This window comes from Haliaeetus albicilla, chromosome 2 (genome assembly GCF_947461875.1).
Source record: "Haliaeetus albicilla chromosome 2, bHalAlb1.1, whole genome shotgun sequence".
Taxonomy (NCBI): domain Eukaryota; kingdom Metazoa; phylum Chordata; class Aves; order Accipitriformes; family Accipitridae; genus Haliaeetus; species Haliaeetus albicilla.
The window spans coordinates 53105160-53116999 of record NC_091484.1 but is presented as its reverse complement, the minus strand read 5'-3'; the positions used below and the strand labels follow the sequence as shown (position 1 = coordinate 53116999).

The 11840-nt window shown below is 43.7% G+C and overlaps 1 protein-coding gene across 7 annotated transcripts in view; it reads left to right on the top strand.

The window, feature by feature from the left end:
• Window positions 1-11840, top strand: part of DYNC1I1 (dynein cytoplasmic 1 intermediate chain 1) — a 199750-nt gene that overhangs the window by 110021 nt on the left and 77889 nt on the right. For all 7 annotated transcript variants that reach the window (XM_069774712.1, XM_069774727.1, XM_069774704.1 and 4 more), the window contains 2 exons: window positions 8733-8895; window positions 10062-10161. In XM_069774712.1, the coding sequence (XP_069630813.1) occupies window positions 8733-8895; window positions 10062-10161 (263 nt within the window). The remainder of the gene's footprint in view (window positions 1-8732; window positions 8896-10061; window positions 10162-11840) is intronic.

The following is an 11840-nucleotide window of genomic DNA, read 5'->3' as shown; positions in this document are numbered from 1 at the left end:
TGAGTGGCATAAAAGCAGAAAATTGTATCCGAGCGACCCAGCTGGTAGGTCTGAGAAGCTTGTGAAAGGCACAAGACTTTGGCTGTTTAGAAGAAGCTACATGTCCTTATAATTTGGGAACAAAGTCAAGATTTTTGGATTCCAGGACTGGTGCTTACTTGTCATCTGGCTCAAATAGCTTGCTTACATGAAAGTTTTAAAATGCAAATGCCAGGCATTCCAGCAGCTCCATAAAGTTGGTTGGTCTTCAAAGGTACTCAGAGTCTGTAACTGCCTGCCTGCTTGAGAGGGGCAAATTTAAACCTAGCGGTGGTCAGGAATCCTCCAACAGAAAACCATTTCACTGGAAAATATTGACTGTCAAAATTTTTGGTAGGAGCTTCCCCCAAGGAACTTAAGGCCAAAGCTGAAGCCAGGCAGGTCCAGCCGTTCTATCAATTTCTCTGGACTGAGACACTCTCCAGGGTTACAGGAGACAATAATTCAGGTTACTGCTTCTTTCTGGTGCAGACAAGAGACACGTGTCAAAGTGGTGCGTGTCAGCACTGGACACAGTAGATATGCTGGGTGTCTCTTGTTTACTTCTCTTGGACCTGTTCTAGCTTTCATAATGAGAAGAGGGATGTGAAATTTGGTCTTCCTCATCTGGGAATTTACTAGAGTATTGGCTATTCTGGTATGTCGCCTTGAACAGTCAAAGCTCACCCCTGTGTGGAGTGGGGGAAAATTGCTGAAATATCAGCAGCTCCAGTGTGAGAGGAAATGAGTTTCTTCTCCAGCATTTCTTAGCTCTGTATTGCCAGGGCTGTTCACAACACTGTTTACCCTCTTGAAAGGTAACTTACTTCCTCAGGTAGGGCCTAAGTCACTTCATGCTATGATGATCATCATCAGGATGATTCTGTGATCTTGGCTTTGTTTTTCACAAGATAATCTCACTATGGGAAAAATATGGAGTTGTTTTACAGAGAAGCCCATGAAATCGTTAACTGAGAATATAGCAGTGGATGCTCCTTTCTCATACAAGGGAGCCTGGCAAGATTTACATCAGTGTCCAAAAAACCTGAGTCTGGTGTATAGTGCCCACAGGCACTATCCTCACACACTGAAGTGAGTTGCAGTACTAGCCATGCTGTTTTGATTGTAAATTGATATTTCTTCCCTCTTAAGAGCATCATAGAAATCACCCATACCATAAAGCCTGCTGTGTCCATTGCTTGTTAGGTCCTTGTAGAAACATGGAGGGGGGAACTCACTCCTTCCACTTCTCATCCTCCTGCTTCTCCCACTGCCCCCAGCCACCACTGCCATGGGTGGAGGGGACCAGCGGGAGCAGCCGTGACAGAAGGAACAGGAGTCACACAAGAGTCTGCAAAGGCAGAACTGAAGACGTGCACAAGAAACATGGCAACACAGGAGAAATTACTTTTTCCTGAAAATTGCCCTTCCTCCCAAACCTGTGGGGTCAACTCACATATGGGGTCTAGCAGTCACTGGACCTAATACAGTATCTCTTTTACTGATGACGACAGGAAGCCGTAAAAAACCAGCATCACTGCATGCAGTGCATAAGCACTGTCCTGAGTTGCTGAATGTCCCTCTAATATTCAGCTTACAGCTGATCCCACCCCCATACCTCAGGAGAAAGGACAAACTCCTGCATGAAGAGAAGAAGAAAAAATCTAAATACATTCCTGAACTGATTTCTTTCACTTTTTTGCGGGCTTTGAAGTTAGCCTTTTATGTACTTTGCTGACCAAGCACCACTGCCAACATCTTTTATTTCTTTTTGTTCTTTCGTCTTGGGACAGTGCTCCCCTTCCCTGCCTAGCAGACCCCCCAGGAACGGTAGATCAACTGGGCTTGTTTAACACTAGTCTCAGACACACAAACTGCAGGCTGTAAAAGCAAGGCACAGCTTGTTTTAGCAGAACCGGCTTTGTGAGGTGCTAACACTTGACTGGGTTCAAGGAAGAAGAAAACATGCCCATTGCCTGATGGAAAGTGAACTTGACCTGCAGTATGTGTTGCAATGGATAAAATAGTGACGTGCTGATGACTGGCATTAAATGCTATGAATCAAATGAAGTAGTCGTCCCCAAATTGGCAGGGAATGGAGTCCCATTTTTTAGCGTTTGGTGTTGCTCTCTCCCTGTTGGCTTCAGCCCTTTTGCCAACAAAATCCCGTTTTCCTCTCTGTTGTAATCACCCTTCTCATGTTCTGAGCAACGTTCAGAGTTTGAAGTCATCGTTTGTGTTTCATGGAAGTGATTAAAACCATGTTACAAGTCAAACAGGAGTTTAGAAGAACATTTCCTGTCGGTGCTGCACTCTGTGTGCCTACTCAGAATTAATAGCTTTTTCTGCAAATTAGCACATAATGGGTTAAAAGCATGTTTATGTTGGCATTAAGTACTCTGGCTTCTTTTTCTCTGCAAGGCAAGACAATATTTTGCAAACTTTTTAAAGAATCTCTAATAGATATTATAGTGGCGCCATTCACACTGCTATATAGTAGTTAAGGCTGTGTCAGCACTTCCATTATGAATCCTGTTTTTCAGGGATTTATAACCCAGCCGTAAAAATTTGCTCTGGGCTGAAATTTGGTTTCAGCTCAGGGAGCACATTTTTTAACAGATTAAAAAAAATCAGCATGGCCTTTTTTGAGTTATAGGAGTGTAAGAAAAAAAACCATGGGAGAGAGAAGCGCGGGGAGAGAAAGGCAGACTTTTTTTTCATGAATATAACTCAAAAATAGGTCAGGATGAAAAATAAAGCTTGGATCCAGTCTGTTCACTCTCCCTCTCCCGAAGCCAACAGGACAGGAGTGCTCTATTTTTATAATGGTATTTTAAGAGGAAATGTGATTTTTTTTTTTCCTCTGTGGTTTATAGGTAGTCCAATTTAATTCTACAGACATTTATTGCATGCTTAATTTCCTCATCTTCCCCTCACACACCCCAGCATTGCTCTGCAGGGTTTGGTGGCATTATTCAGCAGTCACGGCTGTTTGCAGGGTCTGACCGTAGTTCTGGACCTGTCTCAGCATCACTGTAAGGCACACAGTGCACCTGCAATAGGGCAGCCTGTCTGGCACAACACCTCTTGCAGCACTTCAGTGCCATGGAGGTACTAAAGGCAGAGGAGCAGCTCAAGCCCCCCCAGAGTGTTTCTGGAATGGGAGGTGAAGACCTGGCTTGTTGACCGTTTGAAGCATACGAAGCCTTGGGACCCCGTTGTGTTTCTTCCATGGGGCTGCCTGTTGTCACCCATGTCTCAGGTGCACGGTCGCCCCATCGTTCTTGGAAGAGCCGAGTGTGGGATACCTGCTGGTGAACTGCGCTGGACTCTGCCTCTTTCCAGCCTCTCCTGACCACGTAAACGAGAGACTGGTCTCAAACTGTGGCATCAAATGGGTTGGGGCTTTCCACCACCAGAGCGCTCTGGAGCTCCACCTAAGGTGCCTCTTTGTGTCGGTAGAAACCACAGGAACAGTGGGACAGGCTGGATCTTGAAAGTGGCCCTCAACCTGCATTTATCTGAAGCCGTGGATATATCCACAGAAACTTGCATGAAAGGCTGTGGTGGGGGAGTCTGGGATCTGCAGCTTCAAAGTACTGCTGTGCGCCGCTCTTGCCCTGGCCCTGTGCATGGGGCTCGGGTGTCCACACAGCAGGCTGTGGTGGGGGAGATGCTTTAGCTCTCGCCAGCTCAGCCATCAGCATCAGAGGAGCAGGATGAGGTTGCCGGCTTTGCCCCTGTGATCTCTCTGAGGTTTGTAATAGCCTGTAACACCACGGTTTCACTGCCGCCAACACCACAGTGAGCTCAGGTGTGCCAGCCCATCCCGATAGCCCGGCTCAAGTGTGCTCACGGATGGTGCTCAGCACAGCCCCTGGAGAAGGAACAGCCCTGCCTGGCTTCCAATTTAAGCCTCTGGACCCTGCTACTCCAGAACCAAAAAATGCCTAAATGCACCTCAAAATCTCCCTTTATAAGTTCAGCAATTATGCCATGCAGGGGCTCGCATCTTAAACCCAACACAACCAAGGTATGACATGTATCGAACCATGATACAGCACATATCAAACCAGAATATGGCGTATATCAAGCCTGACATGAATGTGAGAAGAACAATTAAAACAAGAGGATCGCAGGCTAACGGCAGACAAGGACTAAAAGCTGCTGAGAGCCACTTAGCACCTTGCGGTTCTGACGCTGAACATTTCTACCATCCTCAGTCGTCAGCACATCTACAGTTTACCTGGGTTTAAATACATGCTGAAAGAAATAATACAGCTCTTAAAAGGGTTTTACTAATCTCCTTCTGTCTCTCGTTATATCTCTGGGCTCATAACAAGGCTGCTTCCTGCTTTACTGTTTTTATTAGTTCGCCCTTTCTTTCATTCACTTACTCTTTCTGTTCTTTTTTTTTCTTTTTGCTTTTAATGGACTTCATTTCTTTTGTCATGTTTTTACAATTGCTTAGGTTCCAGGAGAAAATTTTTTATATTCTGTTATACTTATTTAAGTGTGGGTCTTTTTTCTGGTTTGGGGTTCTTTTTTAAATATCTTTTTGGCTTCCCTGGGAGAAGACTCGAATCCTGGTATTTAAATATTTGTGAATTTGATCCTGCACTGTTATCACAACTATTTATATTATATTTACTACAAGCCTGCTTCTGCCAGATAAGAACAAGTCTGCAGCATTTTTTATCTTAGTGTCTAAAGATCCAAGGAAATGTTTTCATATCAAAATTTTTTTTTCTGTTTTGTCCAAGGAAATTTTGGACAAAGGACCTGATGTGAAATACGGTATTTCTGAGGATCATGTTAAATCACATGTAAAATAAAAAAAATGCCCTTATTTTTCAGAAATAAGTGTTGAATAAATCTGTTGGATTTATGTCACATTCAATTTTTGTTACATAGTATAGACCTTTTTGCTCATGCACAAGTGTACAGTGTCTTTCATTATGGATATACCTTGCATTTTCTTCCCCTGCGGTGTCCTCCACGCATATATAACTGCACAGTATTTTAATTTTAAATGTAACTTCCATTTTATTTTGTACAGTGTTATACATTAATATGAGTACAGGGCTTCTTCGATACACACAGTTGACCTCATAACCCCAGAGCCACCCAGACAGCACCGTGCTTGTGGGTACTTGATCCCACCGATGTTTCAGTGGGTCCATGGACAGATAGGATGCCCAGTGGCCCTGTGTAGGCGGAACATGGTGGCTGCACCACGGCTCCTCTCACCATGAGCTGTGTGGGGCCAGGGGTGGGTTCAGATCCTCCAGGTAGGAAGCAGAGCACAGGCACAATAGTTCATTACAAAGCCACAGTATAGAAACAAGAGCAAAGTATAGGTCTGCCTTTGCAGGAGCTTTCATTGCACTCCAGGCAATAAGCACGTAACTTTTAGCACTGGTAAGCTAAGCATCGCAGTAGGCTTTGTTAGACATGGAAGGTTAGATGTGGTTTGTTTGGTTTTTACGCCAGGGAGAGCAGATACTTGAAGGCAAATGCTGTATTCTTACAGGGAATTTCTGAAGATACTGTCACATCACATAGGTCTCTGTGACAAAACAAAACAAAAAATACTTTGATCATCTACTTACGTTTCTCAGAGTTTTCCTTGAAGAGAGTCTGTGTCTCTTGAAAGCTTAGATCAAAGTAACTGTAAGCTCCCAGATAGGAAGAAAAATTGCAGAAAATTACATAGGTTCTTTTCATTTTATTTGAGGTAATGGACAGACAGGGAGAAGGAACAAGGGGAAAATGGAAGTGGCTCTGAAAGAGAAATGGTTAGAAAATCTTCATATTTGAAAGAACAAGCCTGTCTGTTTTGGCTTTTTTGCTTATACTTCATGTATTTGCAGTAGTTACAGCAATGTTTTACACTGGAAAAAATAACGATGTTAACATTCTTGTAAGAAGAGATTGCCTCAAATAAAACTTCAGAGGAAGCCGAATGAAAGAAGAAAATAAGGTTAAAATATGAAGCTTAATATCACCAGGGGGCATCTGGTGTGTCAGTCAGATGAATGAGGTAAGCTGATTTATGCCCTACAAACTTTAGCCAAGGTGTTTCTGATGCCGAAGAGGGTTTAATGGACTGCTGGCCTCCCACAGATCATTGCTAACTGCAAGGGAGATTTTGCTGAGGTAGAACTGCAATCATGTGTGTCTCCATTGCTTGTGAACACTCCACAGCTCCCAAGCTGTTTATTTTTTGCCTTTTTTCCTTTCTATTGATTTTTGGTTGTTTTTTCTTTGCCAGTTATAGTTGGCAAATGGCCGAGTAATAAATTTATATTTCCAAGCTGTAGAGAGGATGTGATTTAGCAAATAATTTTTACCATTTGGAGCAGTTCAAAATTAGTTTTCCAGTTGCATTTGCACTTATTTTCTCCCCTTTTATGCCATTTTGCTGCATTGTCATGCTTGTTGTCTTTGATTCTCGGAAAGCGATGCTTTAGTGGTGACAGTGGGATATTGCCTCATTACAGGCCTCCTTGCCAGATGAGTTCCCTTAGTGCCAATTGCTGTTCAGCAGTGGATGCTGCAATAGGTCAACCTGTACTTTTTACTAGTCATTCTTTTTCTCACATGCATTGCTTCTGTCTAAAGCACTTAGAGGCAAATTGTGCTCCCGCCTTGGTAATTGTCACTCTGCTACTCAGGGGGACCATGCAGGGGGACGCAGATATTCTCTGGATGTGTGGAGCTCCACAGGGACCACTAACCTGGTGGTAGGAGGCATAAGGCCAAGGCCATAGGAGATCATCAAAGGCTAAAGTTTCCAACTTCTTAGCTGCTTTGTCTCCTGAGGGCCAAATTGCTCCTCCACCTTTTGCATTTTTCCTACCCTCTATATTTAGCCCAGGTGTAGTGCAGAGATTTTGTCTTTCAGAGCTAACGCTTTGACCAGTTGAGGCAAACCTAAGTGTGGTGATAACAGCCTCTCCCAACCACAGGGAGTGCTCTGAAAGCAAGTACACTGAAAATTGGGGGAGCTTAGTAATACATTAATGCAGATCATGTCACTACTCCTGCCTGCAGTTGCCGCCTTTCAATCCATCCTTGCCCCTGGGGCTGGTGGTGGCGTCGTACTTGGGCACCAAAGCTCACGAATTTAGTGCGAACCATGGGAAAATCAGGTGGCAAGCAAGGGCTACATCTCCCTGATCACTGAAAGAAGCTGAGTGGCCTGGCACAGCAACTGGAAAATAATTTGGAACGGCAGCTTTAAACTTTGTCACTCATTGTTTAATTAAACGTTAAGATATGTATGACTGGGAGTTAAACTTTGATGTATACTGGGTGCTTTCTGAGGCACCGTGCTGAATTATCTTTTTTGGTTGCTGGTGGTTTAAGCCAGTATGGCCCAGGGAGACTGCAAGGGCATTTTCACAAGTAAACACCTCAAATCTGTAGTGTAAAGCCAAATGCAGGAGACCTTTGATTGCCAGTTAACTCTAAGTATGAGTCTCTGTAATTCTGCAGTAAATCTGTTTACAATATGTTGTTTGTGTACCAAATTATAAATTTGGAACAAAATTCTCTGTTAGCATAATTCCTGTGATGTCAACAGAGCTTTTCACGCTGGGAATTTAAGCTAGTTGCAAGGTTGGTTTGGCATAACTATGAAGACACTAACGGCATTTTTTGAAATACAAGTAATTCTGAAATATAACTAAAATGATGGTTTAAAAGCACATGTGGGCAATGGCATAATTGATATACAACATTGACACAATATCAATACAGCCCTGCTAGTGTAATTGAGAACAGAATTTTGCACTGTAGGAGCAGCAGCATCCCAATTTCCTTTCCCTCTGATGTTTAAGTTGGAATTTACCAACAGGTCATTAAACTGATGGAGATGTAGCATTGGTGCATCCTGCAAAGATAGTGTTTTTCAAATGAAGGGCCATACTGGAAATACTGGCTAGGTAGTAAAGATTTAGCATCTCTGCGTATGTGTAAAAAAGCCCCCATCTCGGGGGACCAGGCTATCCTGACCAGTGCCTGAGACAGCTCCTACCCCCTTCCAGGGCAGCTTTGGCCATGGCTCAGTGGTGTTTGTTGCTCTGGCTCTTAGGATTCCCCTGAAAGGAATAAAACTGCCTTAAAGAAACTGGTGTTTGGTGGGTTGCTTTCGATTTTGCTGCCTCAGGGAAGATCTTTGGTTATTTACTTCATTGCTTCACAAAAGCTCTAAGGCAAAGACAGAATTTATCAGTGACACCAAGGAGACATGGGAAGAAGTGAAGGGAGAGATTATATGAGCCTTTTAATACAAAGAACTGTAGTATAAGTTAAGAAGATTATTTTATCTTTGGCTCCTCTGACAGGTCCCCTGTTACATAAGTGTTCTGCTTTTTCGAGTTAGGTGTTGCCTAAATGTCAGTCACAGCCATTTCCTGAAATAAGAACATTGAGTTTATTTAATTTGGGGTGTTTAAGTATTTTCCATTTCAGAATAATAAATATATGTTACAGGATTTCTTCTATGTAAATGCTACATTCTGGGAATATACAGGAGTATCTAGATATACTAAAAAATTCTTAGTCATGATTTTAAGAGTAAAGCTTTGATTTTTTTCCTGACATTGCTACGGCAAGCTTTCATGTCAAAAGAAGCCCACTGAAGATGTTGATTCATGGGGAAAGAGGTGAAATGTCACACTCCTAACTACATCTTTTCATTTTCCAAGCTCCTCCTAGAGAACTGACAGAAGAAGAAAAACAGCAAGTTCTCCATTCAGAAGAATTCCTGATATTTTTTGACCGGACAATACGTGTAATTGAGCGAGCTTTGGCTGAAGATTCAGACATCTTCTTTGACTACAGTGGCAGAGATGTAGAAGAGAAAGATGGGTCAGTTTGGGGGTTTTTTGCTTTTGTAAAATAAGCTTTATAAAAAGAATTCCAATCCCAGGAAGCCTTAATTTTAAAACTAAATTCAACATTTTTATAGTTAAGAAAAGGTTTAAATCTCTCTGTGAAGGCCTGGGTCACTTTGTTAGCCAAAATTATTTTGTAAAATAGCTTCATGCTTTATTGCTCTGGGGTTTTTTTCCTTGACATATTATTCAGGTGTTTTAATTTTTTGTTTCATTTTTGGGGTGAAATTTCAAATTCTGAAAAAATAATTGAAATACATAAATGTGTATATGCACATGTATATGTAGATATGCATGTATACATTCCAGTGATGTATGTCTGTGTGCTTATATTATGATATTTTTACAAATTCAAATTACTGTTGTTTATATTCTACTACTGCCTCGGGTCTGTAATGGATCCCACTGTACTATGCATTCCGTAGATTAAAATTATGATCTCCCAAAGTGTTTGCAATCTAAACGCATAAGACGAGAGGTGACGGGTTGTGTATTCAGCAATTGATAGGGGAGTAGAAGCAGCAAAACTTGTTAGTAGGAGAGGAAGTATTTAGGTTTCAACAGCTGCATATCTGTTGAAGCCTCATGGCAAATCAGTAGCTGTGTCGCACTGAAGTTACTTACTGGAGGTTACTCTAGACCATCGCCCCTGTGAACCGGCTAAATGCATCAGTGTGGCAGCGTTGGACCAGTACTGAGCTTCAGCCCATCCTAATGGTGCCAGAAGGCATCTGCCCTCCCCATCGCTGGGAGGAGGTGCTGTACCTTTAAGATTTCAGGAGTCAGAAATGAGAGGTATTTGGTTATAGCTTGGAGGTGAAGATTCAGAAAACGGGGAGCTGAATGCCAGGGCCAGGTTCAGTCCTGAGAGACAAAGGTGGCAGAGGTGGCCCAGGGTGACCCAGAAGAGTCAGAAGGCAGTGGGAAATAAAGAAATGTGGTTTTGTGAAACAGATGTAAGATTTGTTCCTTGGTGCAGATTCATTATCAGCAAGACAGCCAGTGAGAGCAACTAAATCAAGGTGGCAGGCTTCCCCAGGCAGGGATTTGAGAAGAAGTAGTCAGAAACTTTTGCATTGCTTTTCACAGCATTTGAACCCTGGTACTTCAAAATCTGTTGCTTTGTTTGAATTCACACAGAGATGTTCAAGCAGGAGCCAACCTTTCCTTTAACCGTCAATTTTATGATGAACACTGGTCAAAGCATCGTGTTGTCACCTGTATGGATTGGTCTCTTCAGGTAAGATGTGAAGCCGGGAGATGCGTTTCCATATCCCTTCCAACTTCTCCCTAAAAAAATATGGCCAGCCGCAAAGCATTGTCATAGTGCAAAGTAAAACTGACGATAGAGCTCCTTAAGCTTCCCAAAACCAATACAGCCACATCAGCAAAGCACAGAAACCAGCTTAATTAGTTACTCCGTTGGAGAGCTGGGATTAGCACACGCACACATCAGCACAGGTCCTGTCTAATTCATTCGGTCCCAGCTTCACACCAGCCCCTGTCATCCTCCCTGCTCCGTCCCTTTTAGCCTGTTCCTAGGTTCCAGCCTGGAGCAAAGCAGCTGGTTTCCCTGGGGAGGAAACCAGGGAGACTCTGCTCCAAGGTCCCCAATACAGAACTGGTCCAGGAGGACATAGACTTGAAAAATGCAAACGCAAGCCAGTCTGCCTAGTTGGCTCCAAACCCAGCCTCAGGCATGCCTTGGTGTGTCCAGAGCCCTGATGCAGTCTGGTGTGGGTGGCAAAGATGCTATAGATGTAGCTCAGCCCAGTGCTAAGAATAAGTTTTGCTTAGCCTAATCTTAGAAGTAGCTGCTCTTTCTGCACCATGTTAGATGTGCATGTGAACACAGCATGATGTGTTTAAGGCCAAGTACATAAAGCGTGCGTGCGGGCTGGAGAGAGGCAGTGGATAAGGAGCATGGTAACTCTCAACATCCTTCCTTCTCTCCTTCCCCTTGAAATGGCAGCAGGGCTGCTTCCATCCCTCCAGGTACTTCTCAGGTAAGGTGGCAGCTGACTGCACGGAGGATGTGGCAGGCAGCAGGGAGGAGAGGAGTTGGAGGGTCCCACCAAGCGTCACTGGTAGGCTGTGCTGGTCCGGCTCTCTGACCGGGTGTGGTGTAGAACAGCCAGCTGCAGCGAGGATTCTTGTAATATCCAGCTTGTGCCCCGTGTGTGAAATGAAGGATTTATCCCTTTGCTTTCATACAAAATATCAGCTTAACAACAGGTATGCACTGGTGTGACGTGGGTGGCCTTTAAGCACATATGGATTTCCACAGAAATCAAATATAAGCCTGAGGAAACACTTATCTTAGGTTGTTCACTTGTTCAGGGGCTGGAAATTACATGGAATTCTTATCTGATGTTTTCCTAACAGGCAGCTCTTACTGTATTCCCAAGGCAGCAAGAAAAAAAGCCGCCTCAGAAGAGCACTGCCAAATGTAATTGCTCAGCCCCTGGGGCTCTTAGGCATGTTCTGCTTCCCACCTCTTTGTTCCAGGGTGGCCCCTCCTGCCTTCCCCTCCGTTAACTCCTCACACTTAGCTCCCTGGCACCCCAGCGGGGGCTTCTCTGGCCCAGCGGCTTCTCTGTGCCGGGAGGGGGCTTCTGCACACCACCTTACGCTAGCTTGGGAAGAGGGATTTGCCCCCTCTTTTTCCTGCTTTGAGGTGTATCGTGCGGTAGGAGCTGGAGCTGGACGGAGGTATTTCACCTAACTGCCAGCTCTGCTTCTCACTCATGCTCCAGGACATGGCAGTGTCCAGTATGCCAAAGGATAACTTGAATAATCATGGGAACTGCAGAACACATTGCTCAATTTTTCTGCGATAAAACTGTTGCTGCAAAACAGCCTGGAGACAAATAGAAGCTTAATCAAACAAAGGACCTTGATGCATTGATTAAAGAAGTT